This window comes from Anas acuta, chromosome 14 (assembly GCF_963932015.1).
Source record: "Anas acuta chromosome 14, bAnaAcu1.1, whole genome shotgun sequence".
NCBI classification, from domain to species: domain Eukaryota; kingdom Metazoa; phylum Chordata; class Aves; order Anseriformes; family Anatidae; genus Anas; species Anas acuta.
The window spans coordinates 13,389,322-13,417,230 of NC_088992.1; the positions used below are offsets into that span (position 1 = coordinate 13,389,322).

The window sequence follows — 27,909 nt, forward strand, 5'->3', positions numbered from 1 at the left end:
GAAGACCTCATAATTCTGCCTCTCTCCCTCAAAATATTCATTTATCCATCATCTTTTGATAAGCAGCATGACTGACAAAGATTAAATGACTGCTTTGAGTGATGAACCAAGCAGCCTCTTGGAGATGGATGAATGACAAGTGTCATTACCGGCAAGCAAGGGCCCAAGTACATCGCTGTGAGTTAGTTACAACAGAACTGACTGCTGGGTTTCTGTTATGCGCAGTTTCTTCTAGGGGCCTAAGTAAGCAGCAGAGAAGTTTTGAGACTAAATATGTCCAACCACGTTACACTAATGAGTGTCATGTACAAAGCAGTAACTTACTCTTCTAGAGGGGCAAGAAGTCACTGCATGTTAAGATTTATTTCAACAGTATATCCAAATAAAAAATTGCACATCAGCTGCTTACATTTCATGATTACCTGTTCAGTCCCCAGAGAAGTCACTGTATGAGATACTTTCTATCAAGTTTTACTTGGTTCTCTCACAAAGGAAGGACGGCCTCCATTTTGTGAGTTCAACAGTAGAAAGTACCAGACTGAGGAGACAAGTTACCAAGACTGTACCTTCAAAAAATAGACCATCTTGTGTCTGCTCGATGCATTTAAGTAAATTAACTTCATGAAGGTTGAGCCTCTTACATTTCAAAACCATTCTCAGCCACTGAAGAATCCCTGCTGGTCAAGACTCTCAGGTTGAAAGAACCGTCCCTAGTCATTTTTATTCCTACAGACATGAAGCGGTTTGTACTTCAGCTGTGATGAGAATACCATAAAAGTTAAGAAATGAAACCGTCATCAGAATATACCTACCGGTGTTTTAACAAGTCATTTTAATTTGTTTGGAAATGGAAGAGGTTTTAGAAAAGAGAAAGGAAAGTTATGTAGTAAGCTGCAAAATCACAGGTGTTAAAACATGCAAATTTCAAGAGAGCTAGAGTTTCAGTGTGGTACCATGAACACGGGAGTCAAGAGCTCAGTAAACACTGGTTAACATGCCAAACATCTCTAACAAATTACCATTGCCTAGCTTTGTTTATTGGTAAATCACTTTAGTAACCTGAATTCACAAATAAGCAGTAAATAACAAAAACTACAGATAAACACAGGTTACACATGCAAATTCCTGTTCACATATCACATGTGCAGGTACATTAAGAGCACAGTTCTAAAGATCCTTGACGAAACCAGGTTAACAAAAACAGTTTTAAAATGCAGGTATGAAAAAATTACATGTGAAGAATATAAAGATACCTTTTTACATTTCAGGACTCAAATGCTGCTTTTGATTATACCAGAAGTGTACGACAGCTACAAGATTCAAGTAAAAGCAGGAAGAGCTCAAGGAAATAATACTGGTCAGAGGAGAATGGGCATTTACTTTTCCACTAAAAATACAAGGTATAGCCAAATAGGAAAGTCTATCAAGAGCTTAGAAAAAAAAAATCACAAAGTTGTAAAGCTGACTAATCACTACTTTTCCTATTTGCTATATAACAGCAATGACATTAAAAGAAACTGCAATTCAACATTTAAAAATGCAACTTACATTTAAAGACTTTTCAAAAGTGAAATGCAATGACAGCCTTACACTCCAAATTAAGTATCTGCTAGGCTCAGACTGAAATATGGAATGTTCTAGATGAAAAAAATACAGTGTTACTTTTTATTTTTTATTGAGAATGGAAAGACAAATTTTTGAAGCTTGAAAGTAGTAAATTTCACTTAAAGGAAATTTTCTCGCCATAGATGAGCTTTCCACAAAGATGCAATATTTTGTCTTTAATAGCTCGAAGTGCCAAAACGAAAACTTGTTGCCATTCCCACATTAAGAACAAATTTTTGTCATTAACTTAACTGCTTATGCTTTTTGCTACAACATTTAACACATGAATAGACCTATAATGCCTACTGTATTTCACTAAAACAAAAAAGAATACAGTATTTCCATCTACTACTTGTACTGCTTTTAAAAAAGATTAACATTAAAAACAAAGCCACTGTTCCTTACATCCGTCCTTCCTTTTATGCTTCTTTCTTTTGCCTGTGGTCTTCTGCCATTTTATCCAGAATTTTCTGTTAAAAGAAACCAACCATAGTTTGGATATATTTAAGAGTTTCTTGCATTCCCGACATCAAGACCATAAAGATAAACCCAATTTTCACTTTGTAAAATTTATGAATGCCAACTGCAGAGGTCAAACAAACAAGACTGGCACTTCTCCACATGCTGACATGAAGCAGATCTTTCAAGTGCTACGTTATCATTAAAATACTGAGCACACTGCTCACCAACAGCAAACATCCAAATGGCAGCCTCTGCAAGCTTTTATGTGGTCCTGCCATTAGTGTCTTCCTAACAGGCTGGCAAGCCAAGAGAATTACTTTCCACTTCATCGTGGACTCACAACAGTGGTTGTGCTACTTACCTGGTTGGAATTAGCCATCTACAGTGCCAGGGACAAAACATCTCCCTTCCCTAGAGAAGGGTTGCATTGGAAATTTGAGGAATTTGGTATCATTTCAGTATTTGGTAGCGATATCAATTCATCTAATTATTTACTCTTACCACTCTCAAAGAGAGTAAGAATCCCAGCTAGAGAAGTGCCTTGCCACTGGAACAAAACATGCATTTTCCCCTTCCCTCCCCAATTTTAAACCCACACCAGCATCACAAGTCACTCAAGAGCAGCTCATTCACCAGTCATTTCTACCACAGAAAAAGCAAATCAGAACACATTTAATTTACATAATCAAGTTAATAAATTGTAAACAATTCTCTGGATCATTTGCCCCATGTCCCCTTATACAGCAAGTCTTTTAAAGTCCCCAAATCAGGTACCTCAATGGAAAAAAAAATAAAAAAGAAAAAAGCTATGGGTGATGGATGAAGTGAGGTTTTCTTACTACAGGATTCTGCATGGTAGTTGATTTTCTGATCTAATTCTTGATAATGTTGTTTGCTTTGTGACACTTATTTTTGCCACCTGCCTTTCAAATACAGGGCCCTACATTTGTTTTAGGGTTGCCTAGCATTGCAAGAGGGAAAGCAAACGTTTTGAGATCTGAGACGCCACCTTCTTCCTTATGGAACCCACCGACTTTGATTTCAGCTCAATAATTGACTGACATGAAATCAATTGATGTGAACACTGCGTTAATTAAGAGTTTTGTTTAGGATTTCCCTTTCTGGGAAGGGGTATTTCAAAGCAGCTCACAGTACACAAAAATACAGCAGCAGCATTACCATTCATGCCATGCAATCATGTGATACCTAATCCAATTAGAAACTGCAAAACATGCTCACAAAATCAGAAGTTGCAAATATGGATTTTTAACAAAAATATGTAAATTCAGCTTAAGCTCTGTTGACTGGTTAAAAATACTCTCAAAGGGACAACTGGAAGAGATTTGAGTCACCAGTATTTACTTTGCGCCACTAACTCTAAGCCTGCAGTCTAATCCAATCAGAATGCCCTCTTTAATCAGAGTTTATTAAAAAAATGCTGGAACCCATCTTTTAAAAGGTGTATCCTGTCTGTTATTCTCAAAAGATGAAGTTTTGGAGATATCTACCTTGAGTTAGAAGTTATAGAATAAGCCAATTTCCACTGCCTGGAAGCTTTTATTTTATTTTTCTTCAGTCCGGTTTCATTCAGATCTATTCCCCAGGAAAGAATCACGCCACTTAAAATGAACAAGTTTTTGCCTTACCTTCAACTTTTGATAATGAGGAAGGCTGCTGCAATGGGTCTTTTTTGCAACATCTTCATTTGTGTAGAACAGGGAACACAATTTGCAATAAAACCCTGTTTTGGGTACCACATAATTCACACCTAGAGAAGTAAACACCACAAAATAAACTAAGAGATCTACTCTACATCAATTTTTTTAATGTCATATGTCATTTCAAACTAAATCTTAAACCATAATCCACTTTACATTAAAAGCTGCTTTGTCTTTAAAAGTCGTTGGTTTAGTTTATTCAAGCCAGGGACCTACAGTAATAACTAAATATGTGCAGACTTTTTTTTTAAATCAACTTTTCAGTTTAAGGGTCTATTTTATTGGTCCCTTCAAAAGAACTAACAACGTTCTGTGATCAATTTGTGAGTTTTGAGTATTTAGTATGAATCTAAACTAATATCACTACTGTGACTTGTGCTATTAATTGAATCTGTGTTGCTAAAATACACCTCTTCCAATTTAATTTCTGCCTAAGGAAAGTGTTATGGAGAACTGTATGAAAATAAGGAAAAAATAACAGAAAGAGAAAACTAGAGGTAGGGAAGGAGTGAAGAAGGAGAGAAGAGTGGGAAGCCCTAAAATGAAAGGCTCAAAGGCAATGCACTGCCAGAAATAAAAGTCAAATGAAATGAGAAATGCTACTGCAATGTACAAAGGCATATTTGAAGAGAAATGGAAACAGCCTTACCAACAGGAATGTTTGGCTGGTATGGCCCAATCCTAAATTCATCTGGAACAGCAGCTTTCTCTTGGACATTCTTTGTTTCCTGTTCATCCTGGGTGTCTGTATTTTCGTGGGCATTTTTCTCAGTATCTTGTGCTGTTGTGGTATCAGAAGCTTCAGCAGCTTCAGCCTTCGGATTTTCTTCAGTCTTGGTACCATTTTCTAGTGTTTCATTTTCCTGCTCTGGCTCCTCAATCTTGTCTACCTTGATTTCTGCCAAACTATCATCATTTTTGCCAGCAGCTTTTATTGCCAAACCCGACTTGCGAAGTTTCTGATGATCCGAGTCTTCTTCATCACCAACTTCATCTAGAGTGACAAAGCCTTCCATGCTCCGTGGAAAGCCACCCACGTATCGCTGTTGAGAAAACGTTTTCCTTAAGTCAGCTTATTCTTAAATGCTTCCCTCAAATTGTCTTAGGTTTCAGAAGAGAAACAGCTTCTCCAGACTTCCCGGAAAAAGCTAAAATTATTCAACACCTATCTCGCTCATTCAAAATGTAGCAAGTTCTTTTTAAATGTACTCCACTGTCCTAGAGTCAGGTGTTCAATTTTGGAATAAATATTTTAATATTACCATAGTGTTTTTTTTAAAAATCAACATATCTGCAACTTGATAATTTTGGTAGCTTGTTGATTACACTTATTTTGAAAGTCCTAACATGAAAATTTAAAAAAAAAAAAAAGTAAGTGAATGTCATTTTGGACCTTCTCAGAATAATTCTGTGCCCACTAATAGTATGAAAGGTCATTAAAAAATTACTAAGATCGCTCTTCCAACCACTGGAAAGCTTGGAGCTTCCCCTTTAAAAAAAATAATGAAGGTTTCTTAAAATCCAGCTTCATTAAGACAGCAAATTTCTCTGAAATCTGCTTTTTTTGCAACATTCCTGCAGATATGGAGACATCAGTATTTACATGTTTAACAGCAATCATGAGTAGTAGAGGAAGAGAAACAGCATTAGCTTTCCATCCGTGCTCTACATATAGTTCAAGAAAACAAGTTTGAGTTTTGAGATGGTTTACCTTGACAGGTAGCCACATAACAAGAAACAGCACTCATTAAGAGCAAGGAACATGCCTTGCTTTTTCTTTTTTTTTTTTTATGAAGCAACATTCCAGTCAATGAAGTTACTGCAACTTTGCATCCTGGCCATTTTGCAGGCTACTCCACATAACCAAGTAAGATTTAAACAGGAAAAAAAGCAGCTAAGAGGACATAAACATGAGAGTGCGTGATCATCTGGTGAGAAAAATGTCTACCTCTCTGGCTAAACATAATTAGTAGATACACATGTAATTTTCTGAAGTGTAAAACAGCTTCAAGCCTCAAATATATTTTTCAATATCATTTTTCTGCTCTGTGCTCAAAGAGTAACTACAGCCAGGCTGCTGGGACTAACAGTTCCTGGCTGCTTGATATTAGTCAAGAGAGGAGCAAAGAGAAAAGTGAGAAAAGAAAGAAAAAATCCCAGGAAATTATTTGGGTGGAAGCCCACAAGTTACTGGTTTTTGTCAAAACAGAAACACTGATTTTTAACTGACTTAATTTGTAATTTGTATCCAATGGGTTCTTCCATTTTCTTCACAGAGGCTTTTACACCTGTTTCTCTTCAGACAGGCACAACATGCATGCATTTTAAAGACAGACCCACAGAAATTATCTAAAACAGAATGAGGTTTGCTATTCAAATTCATGTTTTCTATGCTCCGGTACCTTGCTATACGATTACCTTTTTAAGTTTTTTCTTTGTTGCTGGATTGGCCACAACATTTCCCTCAGTTTTTACGGTCACATCATCAGCTGGCTCCTTTTTTACTTCAGTAGTCACATCAGTTAAATTGGCAACATCTGCATCATCTCCTGCTGAGCTGCCACTTTCCAACAGTGCTGCTGCTTCCTCTTCATCCACTAGCAGCTCATCTTCAGATTCAAGGAGTAAACTAGGCTCATCTTGGTCTGTTTGTTCAGTGCTTTTAGCGCCTGATGGCTCAGCAGCATCATCTTGTTTCTCTTCTTTAGTTTTATCTTCCACGTTGCCACTTTCAGGTTTCTGAGCAGCATCAGTCTTAGACTTCTTGTCGCTTGGAGAGTCTTTGCTGTCTGGAGAGTATGTTCTCTTTCTGTAAAGAAGAATACTTGTTTGTGAACGTGAAGAGCACCCAGAAATGACTAAAAAAGGTAGGTTATATTTTTCAAGACAAGCCTGAAAACTCGGTGTTTAGTTCAGAAAATGGAAGCTTGAGAGAAACATAACACGAGTCTTCAAGTGGCTGCTGCAAGTTGTCCTTACAAGATAGGACAACTGCTTGTGGGTATAAATTGCAGGAAGGCGAGGATAATTAAGGACTGGAACAGATTTCCTGAGGAGCCTGAAGAGGCTGTGAAATCTCCTTCATTAAAGGAAAAGAATAGGTACTGTATTAGAAACGGTTAATCTCAGAGCTTGCCAGACTTCTTTTGTACAACTTCTATGCATTGTATAACGTATTTTTATGTTTCTTTTAAACAGTGTTCTGTTTTAATAATAGGAAGTTACCTAGTTTTATCCTTTTTCAGTAGTTCAACTCCTTTGTTTGGAATCTAAAATTAAAAAAAAAATCGTAAGTCACAGTAGAGTATTATTTATAGAAGCACTGCAGCATTAATTCAGACTATACCGTAAAATCTCGTCAAGCACTTCCAATTATTCTAATCCACAAGTACTCTTATACAACGTCCAACTTGCAAACAATCAATAAATTGCTGTTATGTTAGACAAGACTTCACGAACCTAGTAATACCCAGTCTTTCTTCACGAAAATGATCTGTTATTTGATACAAAAATGGGATAGCCTGCTCCGGAAAGTCAAATACAGCAGCTCTTTTGTTTATGAACTGATTAGACACAGTGCAAGGCAAGAAGTTGGTCTTAATCTATGCTCTTTTCACTACCATTAGAAGTGGAATACACAGAAAGCTGAAGACTTACATTTCCCTTAAATAAGAGTTACTGAACAGAAAATTCCACTTATTCTCCATATTAATACTATACAAGTCAGTGCACTGGTTAAGTATTTGAACTTGCCACTAAATATTCATTTTTGGTATGTGACCATGTGCAATAGTAAGATTTCTCCATGTTGCACAATAAAAAGACTATTTAAAAGCTAATTAGAGAGCTTGACAAAGTCTTACAATGCACACAGGTCTTCCACCCAGCTTCTCATTTTGAATCACAGTTCATTTGACAGAGGAGGATGAGAAGAAACAATCCACATTACAGAATGTTTAAGCAGAGAAAGTTTATTTAAAATCTAAATCAATTAAATTAGAATGTTTTTTCATGTTTTAAATCTGAAAGGAGATTCCTTTTACTTTGTTCTACAACTCATAACACCACACTCCTACTAAATACCATTTAAGTCACCAGAAAATATGACAATGAATAATTTTTAAAGTGGCATTGAATTCTCAATAAGTGATAGCTGTCTTCCGACTTACACCTTCAATTACAATTACAAAACAGTTACTAAAAACAGTACTTACCCTTAACACCAATTTCTTGTATTTTTCAGATAAATCCACTTTCACACACCTGCCTTGGAACCAAAGCGCTTTGTTGGCACAATGCTCAACCATAGCTAAAGCATCTTCTCTGGTCTCCATCTCAATGAAAGCCTGAAAAGATTAAAATACACATCAGAAACTACCACAAAACACACGAATAGCTTGCCAGTGGAAGTGTTAACTTAAAACACAGCACTTCAAAAAGATGAAACCAAATGATGAGATCCAGGTATATGCATCCCCTCCAAACTAGCTAAACATGTCAGTATTTTCCAAAGCGCTCTACATCTCCTTCATCTTCAATTCAATAATTGAATCCTCTAGAGAGTTTCAGAAACAAAATATCATGTATTTAAGTAATCTGAAAAAGTCACCTTAAAGCGTAAATTGAGTCCAAAAAAAAGCATCTGGAATATGAAACTCATTTTTTTTGGTGCTAAAGTATCTGCGACTTTCAAGGTACCAAGGAGATCTAGGGGTTTGAGTAATTTTTTTTTGTTGTTGTTTTGTTTTTGAAGAAGTTTGAAACAGAAATGCAGCAGATACTGGCTTACAAGCCCGGCTTTATGAGATGTTCCTCCATGGAAACAAGCCTACAGCACGTTAAGATTGCTGAGCAAGCTTTGCACATCTGGGTTTGAGCATCAGCAGCAGATAGAAGAAAGCTGTTTCTGCATCAAACTGAGCAAGGTTCTTTTGTTTCTCCAGTGAAATAAGGTCACGGTGGACTTCTTAGGGGGTCATACAATAGATTCTAGTAATTTTTGATTCCACAACATGAGCGTGGCATTGTGGAATTCATCTCTGAAGAAAGAAAACATTTCTTATTTAAATGAAGGTAAGAACAACAAGTTGGGATAGTGGAGTGGAAAAAAATTAGAACTAGAGACTTAAAATTCTTGTGTATGCTTGGAAGTACATGTGCATACAAAAGTGTTTGTACTAATCATCAAGTTTTGCTTTTGTTTTGTTTTTTTTTTTTTTTTTCCAATTTTGAGAGCCACAGCAGTACTGCTTTTGCTTAAAGAATGAAAAATACAGGGTAAGTGAAAGAAACATGGAACACTAGAAGATATTTGTTAGTGTCCCATAGGCACTGCTTCTTCAACCTCGAGAAAAAGGGTTCAAAATGCCTAGGAGATGTGCCTAACAAAAAGTTAAGCTTGAAAGCTAAATATGCTTGCTTCACAGCTAGGGCCGAGTTTTACTTTTATATTTAAAAAATATCAGCTCACGTTACAGTAACACTTCACAGTAAGCTAAATAGCAAAACACCACCCACACAGCCCTCTAATAACTTCTGTTTCTATGCTGCAGCAGCAGCCTACAGAGGCATCAGTTACCTCACTGTTGAGCCTCAGTTTAAATCCACGCATTTATGTTCCTACGGTCAGTTACCTGACTCTTCATTCTCATGAGTATGTAGTTCTTAATTTTTCCATATGGTTCAGCCAGTTTGAGTACTGCGTTATCAGAGTATCCCGAATGAGGTAAATTGCTGAGGTGAATCACACGACCAAGTTCTGGTTTTGGCGGCTCGGTTTTTTGGTCAGGTTTGCCCTCGGGTTTCTAAAATTTAAGAGTGAACGCATTTGTTAAAGTACATGCTACAGAAAATGTACTTAATACTGAACCACTTAAAGCAATGAGTAAGTTATATGCATCTTTGTCCCTTGATTAACTTGAAATAGCAGAGAAGTAGCTAGATTAGGAGTAAAAATGTAAATGTAATGGCCTGGTAACAATGACTGCCCCAAATGAAAATAAGGTAACAAGAAAAAAGCCCACGTATTTTACCTTTATTCTTTTGTACTTCTGTGACAAGTGGACTCTGACTGGTTTACCAAATACGAGCGCTGGAGTTGTCGAATAGTATTCTACTGCTGCCTGGGCATCTTCAGTGGTCGACATTTCGATAAATGCCTGAAATCATACAAAACCAGATTAAGCACCACTCCTTCAAGGAACTGGTATTTCTGTTTGAAATCTCTAGCTCTTTGCTTTCCTGTAAAAATGTCTGTATCAAAGATGAAAATTGCTTTTCGGTTACAACATTAACTGGCCTGCAGAGCTCAGTATGAATTTCACATAATTTATTTAGGTGCACAAACAGAACTACTCTGTTTGTTCACATTTCAATTACATTTGGATTCAGAACATTCAATTGCTTCCTTCCCCCCTTCAGGCTTTTTCACTTCATGTTGGCTTTTTCCACCCTTCAAGATATGACAATCTCACTAAACTAAGACCAAATAAGCCTTCAGAGGATATTAAAACAAGAACCGAACTTGCCAACAGTGTATTTTTAAGAAAGCTGGGAACAACAACAAGATGGAATTTTAACAATATTTACCTTAAAATGCAGTATTACCACATTTGTGGAAAGAAGCATACTAGTCACTCTTCCCTTCACATGTGATCTTGGTGACAAGCATGTAATCTTGCTTGGTAGTCAAGTTCTCTTATGAAAATTTCAGGTCAGACAACACACATATCAAAGAAAGCAAGCAGTGCCAACAGCACTACTATAGGGCTTAATCTTACCTCATTGATTTTGTTTAGAATCAGGTGATTTGTAATTATTCCAAATGGCTCAACGAGCTGAAGCAGCTGATACCTCAAGTTCTTCCCTCTCTGGAAATCCATGATGTGAACAACTCTGCTCGTTTCCTGTTGAAGACAAAAGTACACATACACAACATGTGTACCAGGGAACCTTAAAAGTCTTTCAAGACATATGTATATATTTTAAATCTTCATTAGTAATCAAAACTAGACACACAGAAAAGCCACAGAATATCCAGGGATTCTCATGGAAAAAGATGCCTGCTGTGCCAAAGCCTCCTTTTTTTGTTATCGTGCCGCACAGCTTCTTCCTAAGAGGTTATGTAACATTTAAATAGTCTGTACAGTTTTAGCACATTTTGTAGAGCATTTGGTACAATGAAACCCCAATCTCATTCCACAGCTTCAATATTCCCACACAAAGAAGTCTCAATATCTGAATATTTTAATGACACTACATTCATTCAGAACATCTTATGAAAGTAAACAAAAAGCATATTCACAAAAAAAAGGTTAATGTTCCTCAAAGATTTTTAGAGAAACTTTTAATACTAACCACTCTGCCCTTTTGCATGTGTCTCGGTCCTTGCATATTTCCATTTCCAGCTCCTTCAAAAAATGAAAGGAATGAGTAAGTTTAGTTCAACCCACAAGGCTATTAACATCTCTTTAGAAGTTCCGAAGAGACAGACGTCACTTGTAATACTAAAACAGAATGACATCAAGTTTTAAGAAGTCATTTAATCATTAACAATCTGAAAAGGCTGTTAATTTTGTGCTTTTCAGAGCTCTTGCAGCTTCAGGTCCTTCCTGATTCTGTTCGCTTCAATATTAGAGAAGAACTTGCATTTACTAATGAGCTGAAACACCAGGAAATAAGTAAAGCATCGTGAAAAACATCTTTCCTGTTTTAGAGTAATATTTGTCATAGAAAAATGCCTTCATATATAAAAGGTTTGAAATCTCCAAGAAGACAGACTTCTTACAACGGAAGTTCTAGCTGCAGAAAAAGAATCCTACTTTTGGTTCTAAAATAGCACCAATTCTATCATAACACACATTTCACTAGGGACTCCTGGAGGAAACAGTCCTTCAAATACCTTGGTTAAAAAATCAGAGATGTTTTGAAAAGTTATCAGTTATTTTTAATGAAATTGCATGACATATGCTTTTATATTTAAATGTTCCTTTAAAGTCTCTAAAGACATGCAATCCATCAGGGTATCTATGTTTAATTGGTTTTGTTTTTTACTCACTCAAACTATTTAGAAGGTAAGAAGTAACAAGTTCATGTGAACACCTGATTTTTATTCTGCCTTCCTGTGAAGATAAGGCTTGCAAATCTGTCAAATTCATTAAGGGAAAGACTCATGACATTCAGTTTTTGCAAATTTAACAAAAATCCACTAACATAGAGCTAAACAGAAGACACGCAAAAGACTTCTAGACAGGAAAAAAATGTAAAGCCCCATAACATGTGCTGATTGATTGTAATAAAACATCTGATAAAAAGAGTAATAATGTGTCTGGTAGTCAAGGGATGGGTGAAAGCATGGAAAGAAAGTATATATACTGGGGAAAAAAGTAAAAGTATTTCAGTTCCACTGTTAAGAGAGAGAGCCTTTTTTTTTTTTCTTGTTCTAAAACACCAGTAACAAACTAAAAACACAAAAAAGAAAAATCAAGAAGTCTGGTAAAAGTAGGTTAAGAAAAAACACAACTAAATCCCCAAGCACAGCAAGTGGAAAAGCTGGTGTTGCTGCTGGGACCATTCAGTGTCTAACTACTCTCACTCAAATCCTGATACATTGAAAAACTTCAGAACACAACTGATTCAAGTCTGGTACTTCACATGAGCTGAAGTTTAAGTGAAGGACATCCACTCTGGGTGCGTGTTAGTGTTACCTCTTGGCCCAACAGGAGGTCCTCCCAGGTGAAACGGAGGTGGTGGGGGTCCCAGAATTCCTGGTGCAGGGTTTGTGGATTGCTGCAACATAAAGGGATCACCCCTAGAAAAAGGGAAAGAAAGCCTTAATTTTAAAACAAAATATGTTAAGTCTCTATTGTCACCCAACTCCTACACAATATCCAAGGACAAGTCAACTTTAGCTACTCGTGCTGCTGCTCTTCAGCTACTAGAAAACAGACAGTTATCCATTTGAAGAAAGTAGGATGTTTCACATCAAATGTTACAAAGAGCTTCACATAAAGTAACAGGTACTTCAAAGCATCAAGATTAAAAGGCAACCAAAACTGTGCAGTTGTGATTAAGACTGTATTGTTCAAACCAGCAGAATAACAGTGCAATTTCTGTTGTCCATCATTCGTTACTACTTACATTCCATGTCCTGAATCACTGTCAGGATTCCATTCTGGGTATCTTGAAAGCAAAGAAAAAAAGAACAAAGATAAGAAAAATCCAATCACCTCTCACTGTACAAAAACAGGTATAAAATTATTGAGTGAACAGCAATGCCTTTACACGTTACATAAACAACACATGCTAACATTGCCAACTACAGTACTGCTTCCAGAAACATGAATAGTATTTAAGGACAAAGTGTCATTCAGAGAAACTTCCTACACTAAATGCAACCTGGCTGTCACAGTATAAACTGATTTGCATATACCAGGAGTTCCCTTTACAAAAAAACAACACTGGAACAAGCCTGATTAGCAAGAAACAACCAACCAACCAAAAAATTCTCAAGTGACTTGCTTGGATGCAAGGAAATAACCTCAGGTTGCACCAGGGGAGGCCCGGAGCGGGCCTCAGGCAGAATTTGGTCCCGCAGAGGGTGGCTGAGCGCTGGGACGGGCTGCCCGGGGCACTGGGGGGGTCCCCACCCCAGGGGTGTGTAAGGGATGTGTGGACGTGGTACTTGGGGACATGGCTCAGTGGGGGCACTCAGTCGGTTGGGGGCAGCTGGGCCTGGTGAGCCCAAAGGTCTCTTTCAACCTTGACGATTCTGTGATTAGACTCTTAGGATAACTCTAAAATATTACATATAAATCAGGAGGATTCCAAATTTACAAACTAATATCCTTTGTGCCCTGAAAGTGCTTTTTTAAGTAGCACATCTTTATTCCCTGCAATGCACAGCATGTTTTCTAAACCTGCTTTGTGCACCACAGTTGACAGTTGTTTACTTATACACGCCCTCACGCCACAAGAATGTACTTCAAATTCATACATTTCGAGAAGCAGCTGACAACGTCGGCTGTGAGTCGCTCCATTGATATGATGGTTCCACTCCTGCAGCAAAGTAAATAATTAAAAATTAAAAGCTATATATGGAAAGCCATTTTTAACAAAAATAACGTTGTGTAGTGCAGTATCTTCTCTTCTAAACTGAAGTATCTTAGATACATAAATAGATAGCAAAATAATTGTGTGTGTGCACTTTGAAGTCACACTGAAACTGGACCCACCTCTTAAATTCTAGCCTGGGTGAAAAGGTGTCTGATGAAAAATGCCTTGTGATCTAGGGGCTTGATCCTGCCTCAGCACGCAAAGTTTGCAGGAGGGTAACTGCTACAGTATGCGTGTGTAGCAGTGCAATTTCAACCTTCAGAACTGGATGCTGAGATTTGTTTTTTTTTTTCCAGTAATTTTAGAATTTCCTCTACTCTCTCTGCTTTATTCCTCGGACTTTCAAAGATTAATGCAAACTAAACACTCAAGTTTTTAAAACCATTAAGAAGTCGAGAAACTGCAAGGAATTCAGAAAGGAAAGACTAAAAGGAACGAAAGTACATAGCTAGGACAAACTACAACTATATATGTGAAATATAAAAATACACGAGCATTGGAGGGGAATAATCAAGACAAACAGGGGACCTAATCAAGATGGTACAAGGGAGGAAAAATGGAATTAAACCAAATCACCTCAGTATGAGAGTTAAGTTCATAATGCAACTATCCCTCATGTCTAGAGGAGCTGGGGCAGTGAGCAGCACAAAGGGTAACACATTGTGCAATTACAGAAGCCACTACATAAGAGCCAGTATCTTGAGTAACGAGAAAGGACGTTAACTGCATGCTCCAAGCTACCTGAGCTCTTTTTTTATTCTTATCTTTTTACATTAGCTAGAGGCTTACCAGTGTCTGCTAAATGTACAATTCCCTCTGGTTCTGGCCTTAGCACTAGGTAAGGAACGAGGCTTTCTGTTTTATTTATTTTTTTATTACAAAGGGAGCTCACCTCCCAGCTGTTTATTTCAAGATGAGGGAAGGCATGGGGACTCTTCCTTTATTTAAGTGCGGGGTGCCTGACCACATCGGGATATTCCTACAAAGCAACAGGACTTCCTCAGTCCCATGGCTACGCAAGGGTAAGCCCCTGGTGTTATTTCCACTCTGCTGGTCTGTAAGCAAGGGATCAGCAGCAGACGTACGGGGCAAGCTGGCTTTGGGTCCATGGAGAGCAACGAGGGGGAGACTAGTTACAGCTCTTCTGGGGGCAGTTTAACAACTGGAGGTTTTTTCTTGTCAGCTGCATTTTCAGAAGTGAACACACACACTGCGTTGGCCAACTGTTTTAGATGTCTTGTCTTTTCATGTTCTGCTCAGCACTGGCAAATGATTTTTCCTAAATGATTTTCCTGATTTTTTAGTTTCCACCACACTGCAGCCATCCCTCTGGTTACAATGAGACACCCTGACGCTCACTGCACTGTTTCCATACGCTAAAAGCCTATCTAGCACTTTCCACAAGGGAGAAAAAAAAGGGATTTCACGTCTCCCATAAAGTACTGTCATTAAACTGCACTGGATTATTACTCCATGCTACAAATTATAACATGGAACAGGATGAAACTTTCTTTTTTTAAATCAAGATGTAAAATGAGAGCACTACTTTTTCTTGTAAGCCAGTAAGACGTAGGCTCTGCAACTATAAATTAACAAATATACTTGCCATTAGAATTAAAAAAAAAAAAGAAAAAGCCCCCCAAACCCACAAGCAAGCCCCACTATCTCTGGAACATGCAGTACCTAAAACCAAAGGTTCTTCAGTTTAAAACTCAGTAACAAGTTTTAGTGCTATGGTACAGAAAACACTTAAACATTGAAAGACCCTCTAAATTCAGGTGCCCAATCTGTAAAGCCTCAGCGGCTGGTTCTGCTCAACATAACGCCCCTTTGAAGCTGTCTTAACATGTACTTTAAAATTATTATAAACTGAAATAATCTGCAAACTAGAGCCAAAGTTTGGGGGATCTAATTCTTATACTTCAAAAGCTTTTTAAAAATTGGCAAAAAAGGGAGATCGAATGTATAAAACAGGATTTTTTTTCCCCCAGGGAAAGTTTTCAGAACAACAGTAGCTCATCTACATTATTACCCCTTTATTAATACAGTTCTTAATCTCAACAGCCCTTCACTCCCTTCCTACACCCAGTCTGAAGTGCCACTCATTGCAGGGCCCCAGATATTTAGACACTAATTAACATGAATGCCCAAAGTTAAGCTAAAGAAATTCTGAATCGAGTTTATTAAAACACAGATTACTTCTGCTTCAACTGATGCAAGCATGAGGACATGGTGTTCTTTAGAAAATTAGGCCAAACTTAAGGACCTAATTTTAGATATTCCATTATTAGGGACACGGCCATGTTTCCCCTTTGAGTATATCACAGTTTCAAGCATTTAACCTCTAAATTCATCTGCTCGTGTTGCATCAGCCTTTGTCTTTGTCAGGGAAAACAATCCCTACACATTTAACACCTCGTTCCTTGACCAAGCTGTCAAGATTGACAAAATGCCTGAAAAAAATGGGGCAAAATTTCCTTCATAATTAGACACAAAACAAACTGGATCACAAATACATACACTTCAAATCAAAGCAATTAAGAACATCACAAAAAAAAAAAAAGAAAAGAAAAAACAGGACTAGCCTGCCAGGCTAAGCTACATTTAGGGTGTTTACCTCCCTCCTTGGGCTTAAAAGATATACTGCTTTAGCATGCTTTTTTTTTTTTTTTTTTTTAATGTTATATAGTATTTATTAGGGGATGGGGAAAATGAGATTTTGATACCGTAGAAATAAGTTTACATTGTCCCAGCTAAGAATAGCATTCCCTTTCTGCTTTCCATACATTTTGGTTCAAATCCGATTACTTCACAAGTTCAGTTCTACTTAATTGAATTTTGTGAGAGATACAGAACAGCAAATTCTGTAACTGTTCGGTATGCAAAGCGGAGGAAAAAAGGAGAGAAAGAACAACTCTTGCAGTGACATGATTTCTGAAATAGAAACAAACCCCAAACTTGGGTCATAAGACACAGAAGATCCAATCTCAAATATTTTATGGTGTTCTCAGCAGTTTAAGTCAAAGCATGTCGCTAAAAAAGATGGGTTCATGTGTTACAGAAGGAGTCAGTCACTTAAGGTACACTGTGGAAAGAATTTGGTATTTCTCATACTTGGAAAGATATTTCAGGTTGGATATCCTTTAAACAGATCTTTATACCAAAGCACACGAAGAACAACGAGGCTTTAAAACAAAGTGCTAAAAAGAACCCTACTTACAGGAGTACTGGTTGCCATCTTCAAGGGCCTCAGAAGTTTGTTTTCAATCTAACCAAGTGAACTTCTTTTTTTTACAAAACTGTGCATGGCATCTCAATTAATACTTAAACTTTTTTCAAAAATGAATTTCAAATACAGGGCAAGAAACCTGGATTACTCTGACTGTTTTCATAAAATAATTAAAGCAACATGAGTTTACAATAAAGCGTCAGATCAGTTGGACTAGTACAGCATGTGCTCTAAAATGTCTTGATCGTCTCTTTGGAGGGACAGAACAATTCTCATGTTTCAAAAGATTAGATGTATAGAAGCAGCACTTTTTGAAAGGTAACTGTAAAGAAATGGTTAGTAACAGCAATTCCACATTGTACCAATTTTACAGTAATCGCATGTATTACATTCAATTGAAGGCCTTCAAGCTAATTAGTCACCAATTGTGACAAGAGGGGCACTGTATTAGCCAATTAGCCAATTAAATTGCCAAGTACACTGAAAATCAGCAAGATGAGTAAAATTGGAAAAGCTGAAAGGGAGAAGGCTCTGAAAATACCGTCTGAATAAACAGGCCATTTTGAGTACGCTGCCACCTTTGCAGAGAGCTGAACTATTTCATGAATAAACTAAGAGGGAGGTCTCAGCATAACTGAACACACTCGAAGATCCACTCTACTTGCGAGCCAAGTAAAGAACACTACTAGGAACACAGAGCAGGATACTGCAGCGGCAGACTGATTGCTCGGAGAGTCTACAGGGATAGATGCAACATGTGACAATAAAAAGTGAGTTTGAAGTGTCTAAGAGAGTTGTGAAAAAGGAGAAAAATGACGACAAATTTCAGCCATAGTATGAGATAGAGTGTTAAAGTGAAATTAAAAAGGCAAGAATGAGCTAATCTAAAACGTGATTTTTACTTTTGCAAATAAGTTCCAGGGCTCTACATTAACTCTTTCCCTTTGGACAGGGAAAAAGCAGAACTGTGCAAGAATGCATCTTAACTACGTATAAACCAGCAATCAAGACAGATGTGGAGGAGAGCTGAAACTAGCTTCCCGAATGGCACAGTAGATACACTGCAAAAAACCCCAAACCAACAAAAAATAAAAAACCCACCAAAAAACTGCTTAAATGCCAGATGTTTGTGGTTAAGAGAACATGTAGATGTAAAATACAAATAAGATACCCAGTAGATGATAGCTGTTTGACTGGAAGTTAAGCAATCTGGGCAAACAAAATACATTAATGTAAAGCCCTGGTTTACAACGTTTGTTAACAATTACCTTGTAAATAAACCAAGTGCCTTTTTCACTCTCAAACCAACTTTCAGATCATTTCAAAAGCAACCAGGCTATAGAAATAATTAAAGAAATAGGTAAAAACAGAACAGATACTACAACGTAAAGGAAAATAGAAGCATCTGGTGCGTAACTCACCTTATTAGAATGAACTGGCATATCACATATAGAGCACAGATGGGGATAACCCTTCGGTAAGAATCCATGGAAGTCTTCAATATTGCTATTTGGAGGAGCACCTCTCTTTTTCTCAAAGAGAGATCTCTCAGGACCAGGACCACGACCCATTCTGTCATACTCACTGTCAAATTTATGATAGTTATGCGAAGTCTCACCATAGAAAGATTCATCCCTACACCTTTCTCCATCTCTTAATCTGTCATCTTCATAATCCATTCTGTCATAATAACCAGATTCTTGAGAACGACTTCCATGGTCGTAGTCAACCACTGGGTTGAGACTAGGACCACGATCATCAAAGCTATCTCTTCTAAAATGCCTTTTTTCTTCCCAATCATCCCTAGGTACTCTGTACGGTGGTTCCCGTGTGGATGATCTGCCATCTCTACCATAACCTTCTTCAGCTCTCCTCCTTTTAAGTTGTAGAAGGATCTGAGGCAAGTTTTCAGGAGTAATCTTGTCCTCGGGATAGCGACTCAGTTCATCTAAGTCTCTAGCAGACAGACCAAAGCTGGCCAAAATGTTAGTGGCCTGGTCTGCATCTCCACGGTGCTGAGAAGACAAAGGGAGCGGACCTCTACTTCCAATGTTAAATATAGACTGCAAATTATGGGAAGAGGTACTACCAGAAGACAGTGCACTATGAGATCCTTGTTGGTTCAATGATGAACTCATTCCAAGATTCATTAAGCTAGCAAGGCGTGCAGTACCCTGGTTCATCCTTCCAAGAGATGCTGGCATATTTAAAGACTGGGTAGCAGCAGCAAGAAGGCCTATTCCTGCAGAGAGGTCACGCCCATGACCTTGTGAATCCCTACTTAGAGATGACTGCTGGAATGACTTGGACATTGTAGAACTAGAGCTCGTCTACTTTACGGATCAAAATCTCTTTGTTTGGTTGGGTTTAAGATGGCTGAAAAGAAAGCTCACACTAGAAAGCTAGGCAAACTTCACTTCAAAAATGGTAACGCCAAGAAAGAGGATCAATAATGACTGCAGATCTTCTTCAAGCTGAGAAACACCAGACAATTCTGTAGAAAAACAAGCAGTTTTAGTCATAAATCCCTTTAAACAGATGCAGTTTTAAACTTATGCATCATGTTGATCTAAAACATTAAAGAGCTCAATCTTACAAGGCTTTTATTACATAACTTAACAGATTCAAGATGTACCCAGAACCTACATAAATCATTTCAGATAAAAATACAGCAGTGTTTCCTGTACATGCTACTACTATTCTACAAAAAACTACTTTCATACCGAAGACAAGTGAGTTTCTGAAGTTTGGGATGTCTGAAAGCATCTAGGTTTACTAGCACATAAGCCTTGATCTCTGCTTTTGGTTTGGTTTATAACCTACATTGCTAACCTGCATTCTGTGAGAAGACCACAAAAACACCTTAAGTCCACAGAATCCGAGATGACTCTGGCATATCATACATACTTGAAAATGAAACCTATACCACCACAGAACAGGACGAAAGGAAGTTTAAAGTAACTGAAGTTTGGGCAACAAGCTTCTGCTGTAAGATCTGGTAAGTAAGACCAAACATAATATTCAATCTTTATGCAGTAAAAATCAAATTACCGACGTGAAGACAGATGTGAATGAGAAAACCAAGTTTTAAATTTTGCAGGAAGGAAATAAGACCTCTTGCTCCAATTGCAGTTATACAGCTACCAGCACATGGGAAGTGACTATTGTTACACTGCAGCTGTGACAGCAGCCTGGACCTTCAGACCTCAAGCTACACAAGGTCAGGCTCAGCCCTGGGCTGGGAGGCCCAAGGAAACCCTCCTCCTGCCCAAAGAGACCCCTGGGAGGTCAGTAGATGGCACCACGCTGCAGCCAGCACTGCCAGGCAGCAGCAGCATGTCTCTTACCAGCACACTGCTTCCGTGGTTGCGGCTGGCACTGACACCGTGACCACATGTGGCAGTTAAAGATCCTACAGCTCACAGGGATGGCTACCTGCCCTGCAGCCCACAGAAACCCTCACCTAGCACTTAAATACCTGGTTCTGCTCCATTTACTTTAATTTTTTAACTACAGAGTTCATCAAAATCCAGTGTATTTTTGGTGCAATGGATATATTTCAGAAAATATTGTTTTTACTAGTGCAGAGCAGGAATAACCTGTAATACGTCTCCCCCATGCTGCTTCAGCTTTGGGATGGATACACAGAATTTAGAGCAATTACACCCACGTGAAACCCTTCTGCTGGGAATACGTTGTTTTGGGTCCTGAGTGCAGTAAAGCCCTTCCAAACCTCTGCAGAGCCATTTCGTTTTTGCACTGCTACTCCATTGCACATAAAAGACATAATGGCTTGAAAAAGTATTAGGCATAAATTGCACAGCTCCAAATGAAATCAGCTTCTAAGAACAGGTATGTCTAGGGAGGAATGGAAAGGACAAAATGAAAGCAAGGACTTTTCCTTGAAGATACCAGTTGTGTAGGAGGCAATTTCTCTTGTACTGGAAACAAGAAAAAAAGGTCAAGGTTATGTGTGTGCCTCCATCCCAGCTGCTGGCTCAATTCAGAGCCCTGTTTCACAAGTGCTTCAAGTTTCTCTTTTTTTTTTTTAAAGCTGTAAAGCACTTCAAATTTCTTTTTCCATTTCATATGAAGGTAGCAGCGTTATAAAACTATGCTCCTATATAGAAAAATAATGGATTCTACAAGAGAGAGTATATAAAACCCACTTTTTCAAAGACAATTCTGTGTAACTGTTTTATACAACTTTCTGTATATTCCATTATCGACCCATCTAAACTCTTATTTCATTTGTGCTTTTAAAATCTTTGGATTTGGAGTCACTTGCTAGCACATTAAATTGTGTAATTTGGGTTAAGAGTCAGAGATTAAGAAACATGAGGATGAAAATAAGTTTAAAAGTCTCTGAGGCTGAAGACAGGCACCGCAGAAAGCATCAGAGGAGAGCAATGAAACAAGAATACAGAGAGGGCAGGCACAGCAAACAGTGAGCGAGATGTGCAGGACAGGCTCAACACACTACGTACAACCAAACAGAAAGCATTTAAGAACTACACTGTAAAATCAAGACTCCCTTGAGTTCAAAAAAGAAAAAACACTGAAACGTTCATCTGAGTACCATGCTTTACCTTACTCAATTTGATACTCTTCCAACCATTTTGCAAGTTATTCCTCACTCCCTCCATTTTAACGCACCCGTTTCCTTCTAGCTCCTTCGCACACTCAGACTGGCTTGAAACGGAACTTAACGGCTGCTACATGCGGCCAGATGTTCCAGGGAGCTTTAGGAGCCAGACCCTCGCAGTGATTCAGCAGAGAGCCACGTGGTCAGGAAAGGCACGGTGTGTCCTGCTGTTAATGCAAGGACCAGCACCATTCCGGTTTTCACTACATCAGGAAAGTTCTCCACTTTCCAAAATAATCCTTTCTCTTTGAACAGATGCTCACTAATCCTCTTGTCACAATTTTCTATTGGCAGCTCATCATCCACTGCTTTGGAGAGATTATCAGAGAACAAAACCCAACACATCCCAGTCTTGCATGGAACCGGGCTGCAGAGAACCCGATTCCACACCATGCCTCGACCCCACACTTACACAATGATGCCATGCGGCTGCTAAACCCACATAGAAGAAAGAAGCAAACAAGAGAAAAATAAAAGCAGGGAAATGGAGAAAAACAATGAGACAGAGAGACAATCTTATGAAAAAGCACGAAGGGAACAGTTAAGATGTGTATGCTGATGATGGAAAATGACCTTTGCAGTTGGTGTGCTAACCAGTAAGCTGCCCCACACCTGATCAGGTATCTAAGGGGTGCCCTTAGAGAAACTACATTTCTGACTTATTTAGAGTTAGAAATTTCTGAGATAAATTGCTACTCATCACATCACTGTCACCTTACCACTGCTGCTGTACTCTCAACATCCCCCCTCTTCCAGATCTGATGAAGACAACAACGAATCAAGGAAGGGGAAGACCTCTAAAACTCAGAGCAAAGAACATTTAACTTCCACATGGTCAGGTTCCTGCATTGATCTCTTACAAAAGATTTCACGTCAGTATCTGATAGAGACAAGTCTCACAGACCAAAGTCTGGTGGCTTTTAAGCGAATGTGCCATCAACTGAGTCACAGCAACAAGATGAGTGCGACTGAACAAAGCCATCTAAAGATCCAGATACGATTTAGCTGAGTTGAAAGTGTCATGCTAATTGTTCTTCAGGTAATTTCAGCTATGTCAGGAACAGACAGGCCATTAGATACACATTTTTAAGATCAGTGGTCAGAAATTTGGACATACTGAGATTTGAAAATATACAATATGAAGCTGTCTTGAAATAAGTTTAAAGTCAAAATGTTACTAGATTTCCAGACAAATGTGAATAATGGAAAAAAAACAGTTTATATCTACAAGTAGCATAAGAGTTTTCTGTAAAGGCAGACAAAAAAAGCGAGAAATTTCAATCCTACAGAATACACAGCTGCCAAATAAAGGCCAAAATAAGGCTGTAAGGCTGATTTTCAAACACTATAGAAGGACTTTGTAATTTTTAAGGAAAACTGATTTTAAATTCTTATCAATAAAACTGATAGAACTCTTGTTCCCTGCAGATTTTAGGTTTGTTCCTGAAAGCAGTTTAATTCGCTAAGTTCTTGGGACACATTGATCACATTGGTCATCTTAAATTACTACCTTCTATGGAACATCAATAGGCTGAAAGTAGTTCAGATTCCTATTCCTTCTACCACTCAGTTTCTTCACTATGTGTACAAACATTATAGTTTTAATTCTTCAGTTTCTTAGAGCATCTCACCTTATACCCATTCTTACACTATTAACAGAGAAGTCTCAAAAATGAAAACTTTCCCCTTCTAGTCAGTTTCACTTTCACTTGAAAACCAAAATGATGTCATCAAATTCAATATGCTTTGAGTACATTGTTATAATAAAGACATGAAGCAATCTACAAGCTGAAAAATACACCTTCAGTTTGTAACAAGACCTCTGAAGACTGCACACCTTTGAAAAAAAATCTCAATATAAATATTTTTCATCCATAATCCTTGCTTTTTGGATAAAGATGTACATTTTCCCCCCCCTCCTCCCTTAGGCATTAATCTCAGTGCAGCATTGCATTTTGCAACCATCTATTCTGCTTTGGAAGAATCCATGTGCTTCTCAGCAAAGCTGTCTCCAACACATCGTGGCATAAAAGGTTATCTACAGAAGAGATCTGCAAGTCAAAGTTACAAATTCAGACAGACAGCTCTGCATGTTGCTCTGAGAAATACTGGTAGTGAAAACAAGAACTTGCAAGGAAATTAGAAGCAGATGCTTTCTGGCTGCCGAATGACCGAATGTACTGGATTTCAAGCCTACGCGGTTACTTTGACTTGGACAATAAAAGGCCGCTGTGTTTCCGAAGGCTAAGGAGGAAGCTCAATTTGTCTAGCAGCGTTACATACAGAAAATGCAAATTATCACCTATTTCAGATAGCAGTATTCAGAGTGGTTACTTAATATCACTGTTTTACAGGTGAGAAAACAACACACATCTCGTTCAGTGGATCTCCAAGGATCATGACCTCAAAAACTTAAGCAGCACCTGGCACCGGGATGCATGCACTTTTTTGTGCAGATCAGACAGTCTGTTACATACAGGCCTCGCAGAACAACTCAAAGAGTTTCATTTCTTAGGATTACTTTCAGCTTCATCTCACTCGCTTGATCAGAGGAGCACGTGGCAATCTGAGATCTGAAGTTACTGTAACAGAAGATTGCTTCAGAACAGAGAGGCATTACAAATGAAAAGACTTATTTGTAAATGGGAAATTAAAATAACTAGTTTAACAGTTAAGAACCTTCAAAGAACTTACAGTTTCCAACACTTGAATGCATAAGAGAATACTGCAAAAATAAGATGCTGAGTTCGTACTGCTGCTCATTACATAATTTCATCAATTCAAGTTGCAGAGTACATTTACTCCTTTACAGAAACAATAGAATAGAAACAAAGAACCCCGGAACAGTACAGAAAGAGTAAAGGAGGGAAAAAAAATGTCTATTTTTAGACAGGCAGCCAGGAGCATACAGAATAAATGCCATCATCCGCACTGACAGCTCCATAAACACACGATTACCTCGATGGCTTCCACGCGCTCCCTCCTACCACTGCAAGTCCACTGTCTGTGACTAAGGTCAGGCTCCAGCTCTACAATAAGATGCATTCACACAGGTTCCAGCACCTATGAAAAGCTCCATGAAGCCGTTAGGACTTTGTTCAACAAAGGGATCTGCCAGCAAGAGTCACTGCGGAATGATTTAGGATCTTAGACTAGAAACTCTGGTAATAACGACCATGTGTTGAAGCACTTGCCAAAGCGAGGAGACAATCTCTATTCATTCCCATTAGTTTTGGAGATGAATACTCTTCCAGGCACCATAACTTTTACAGAGGCACAGAACATACCATAATTGTATTTTAAAAGGAAATAGGCCACACACAAAATGATCCAAATGCAGACCAAACCAGGGAGTGCATCGCTCCAATAAAGAACCAATTGTACTTTTTTTTTTTTAATTGCATTTTGATCTGTTAAGCGATTAAAAAGCCTTCTGACTAATCAGTGAATGCAAGTGTGCCTCCAGGCATTTCTAGAACTGGGATAAACTTGCATTCTTTCCCAACTGAAATCTCGTTCATGAGGTCACTGAGATGTACTCTAGCTGCAGAGAAGAATTGAGGGCCTATTTGCCCATTTTAGTGCCCAAAGAAAAAACCTCTCCTTTAAGTTAAAGCTACACAATACGGTTCTTTAAACACTTGCTAACTAAGTTAGCTCAGAAATACTGTGGGGCATTTGTTTTTAGGACTCATTGACTTAGAGCACTAAGAAAGAATGCAAGCAGCACGGCCACTATGCAAATACTGTTAAGTGAACAAAAAGTGAATGAAAGTCATTTCTCTGCAGCTTTTGCTTACAACAGCTTCCCCAAGCACTGTCAAGTGCTAGATCACAAACTATCCTGGCATTCAACAAAACCCTCAGCAGATGCGTGTGCGTTAGAGAAGGGCAGCACAAAATATTTACCTCTGTACCTTCCCCTGAGTTAATGAGCTTTTGGCAGTCCTGAACAAACCAGGCAATTGTAGTTTAGATATGGATCACATTTTAGTTGTACAGATTGTAATACCACAGATCCTTAGTGTTTCAGACTGATTGGGTTTTCCTCCTCTTCATTTTGCCTTTAGGAACACGGATATTCACATTCTAAGGATCTGGTTAGGAATTTTTTTTATTTATTTTTTTTTTGCCCCAGCCTTAAGTGTTGGGATGTATTTCATACCCAAAAACGTGCAAAAACCAGAAACTGAAGTTTTGGAAAGATGGTAGCTCCAGATAGCTCCAATAAAACAAGCATATAAAAGGCTCATCACCTTGCAAGCCTCACCAGAATCGTTAACAATCCAATTTTTTTGGATTTCACCTCCTTAACTAGTGCATAGCATAAAAGTAGATACTTGGTTAACACTGAATAAACATTTGCACAGGGCTCAACTGCCAGTGCCCTCGCTCAAATTTAATTATTCTCCATAATCAATTGATGAATCATTTTGTGTATTTCTGAATACAACTCCAAGTCAGAAGTTCACTAATTTCTGGATAATACGTTAAAAAATTAATATATGCTTCACTGCATTTTGATAAATAGATGCTTTGATATATATATATTTTTTTTCATTTATTATGTCCCAAAATTCAGAAAAATAAAACAGGAAATTCTTTACAAACAAGTTAGAGAAAACACTCCTTTTTCCTCTTCCAAGGCACAACAGTAGCAGGTTTAAAAGGCATTTTCAACAGAAGCTGCTCTCCACTTATCTTATTCTAGGAAGTCAGAAGCACCTACTCCACCTAGTTTTAAAAAAACTGAAAAATTTAAGGATGAATAGAAAAAAGAAGCTAGATTATTCAATTGTTTCAAGACGGCATTGAGTGTTTTTTTCCCAAAGGTATGCTTCGTTTAAAAAAAAGCCACAGACTTCAGGTGGATTTTTCAGCTTTCTTTCTACATCCTAACCGCTCCGTTTACTACAACAAAGCGGCACCGGAGGCTCTCCGAAACTTCCTCCCCATTCCCGCTTATTTTAGGCGCTTCCCCGCTCATTACTTTGACCGCGGGAGCCACACGGGCCCGTTCGCTCCTCCGCCGCAGGACAAAAACGCCGCAGCCCCGCTGGGCGCCGCAGCCCCAATCCCAGGAAAGTGAAACTGAGCAGAAGGAGCCTGAGCAGAAGGAAGGAGCCCGCCGCCCTCAGCGCCCCGGGTGGGAGGGGGGGGGGGCAGCACGGTGCCAGCCGCTCGCTGCGGGGCACCGAGGCCCGGAGCCGCCCCCACAGCGCGGGGAGGCCGCGGGCAGGGCCGTGCCGGGCCGCGGGGCTTTGTTCGGGGCCGCGGCACCGGGCGGGGGCGCTGCGGGCGGCGGCCTCCCCCCCGGCTCGGCTCTCCGGGCCGTTATCGCGGCTCCCCCCCCCCCTCACCCCTCACGGTTCCCCTCAGCGCAGCCGCCGCCGCTTCCCAACATGGCGGCGGGCCGGGCGGGCGCAGCGCCCGCTCCTACCTGCGGGCCGCGGCGGCGCCTCCCGGTCGCTGTCGCAGCAGCGGCGGGGGAGGGACGGGAGAAGGGGAGAGGGGAGGGAGAGGGATTGAGGAAGGAGGAAGGAAGGGGCCGTGCCGCCCGCTGCCCGCCCGCTCACGTGCCCGGCGGCGGCCGCCCTCGCCTCGGCCCCGCTCCGCTCCGCGCCCGCCGCCGTCTGAGGCGCTGAGGGGGGAACGGGAGGAGGAGGAGGGGGGGGGGGGAGCCGCCGGCGCCGCTCTCGCGAGACGTGGAGGCCGCTCACCGTGTTCTCGCGAGAGCTCCGCCGCGCCGCCGGCCCCCGCCTCATCCTCACGGCCCGCGCGCTGCCGCCGCCGGGGCGGGGCCTGGCTTAGCGCCCCCCCCCCCCCCTCCCCGTGCCCCCCTCACGGCCGCGGGTTCGAGACCGCCCTCCGCCTCCGCAGCCTCCCCGAGAAACCGGGTGTGGGGGGGCACGCACGAAGCTCCTAGCACCCCGCCGGGACTGGCAAAGGGGAGCGGGGCACGCCCCGAGCGCGAAATGGCGGCGCCCCGTTACCTGTGCGGGGGGGCGGGCGCTCATGGTCCCGCCGCTCCTAGGCCGGGCGCCGCGCACCCGCCGCCATCCCCGGCCGGGCCTCGGCGCAACCGAGCCGTTACCTGCTCCCAAACGATCGAGACAATGGGCTCTCGGCGCCTGGTG

General features: G+C 39.8%; 1 protein-coding gene across 6 annotated transcripts; it reads right to left on the minus strand.

The window, feature by feature from the left end:
* Nucleotides 1-1,015: 1,015 nt before the first annotated feature.
* Nucleotides 1,016-27,893, minus strand: MATR3 (matrin 3). Of its 6 annotated transcripts, XM_068698485.1 has the most exons (15): nucleotides 27,213-27,433; nucleotides 18,549-19,621; nucleotides 13,780-13,841; nucleotides 12,924-12,965; nucleotides 12,491-12,594; nucleotides 11,142-11,194; nucleotides 10,565-10,690; nucleotides 9,818-9,943; nucleotides 9,419-9,589; nucleotides 8,000-8,131; nucleotides 7,011-7,054; nucleotides 6,204-6,594; nucleotides 4,435-4,828; nucleotides 3,714-3,835; nucleotides 1,016-2,075 (listed from the first exon to the last, which is right to left on the minus strand). In XM_068698485.1, the coding sequence occupies exons 2-15, from the start codon at nucleotides 19,437-19,439 to the stop codon at nucleotides 2,025-2,027; spliced, it is 2,709 nt and encodes a 902-aa protein (XP_068554586.1). In that variant the 5' UTR covers nucleotides 19,440-19,621; nucleotides 27,213-27,433; the 3' UTR covers nucleotides 1,016-2,024. The 6 variants fall into 6 exon arrangements, with proteins under 6 accessions (XP_068554586.1, XP_068554590.1, XP_068554589.1 ...); XM_068698489.1 differs by lacking the exons at nucleotides 18,549-19,621; nucleotides 27,213-27,433 and adding an exon at nucleotides 27,766-27,893; XM_068698488.1 differs by lacking the exons at nucleotides 18,549-19,621; nucleotides 27,213-27,433 and adding an exon at nucleotides 27,493-27,552.
* Between the last annotated feature and the right edge of the window lie 16 nt (nucleotides 27,894-27,909).

What these genes read in the sequence shown, in the direction of transcription:
- MATR3 (XM_068698485.1), bottom strand. Translation starts at nt 19,439, where the DNA reads ATGTCCAAGTCATTCCAGCAGTCATCTCTAAGTAGGGATTCACAAGGT. An exon ending in TTCTAAACAAAATCAATGAG is followed by an intron (nt 9,944 to 10,564) that starts GTAAGATTAAGC and finishes GTATGATTTCAG; the next exon opens with GCATTTATCGAAATGTCGAC. An exon ending in CCAGCCAAACATTCCTGTTG is followed by an intron (nt 3,836 to 4,434) that starts GTAAGGCTGTTT and finishes TTACTTCTCTAG; the next exon opens with GTGTGAATTATGTGGTACCC.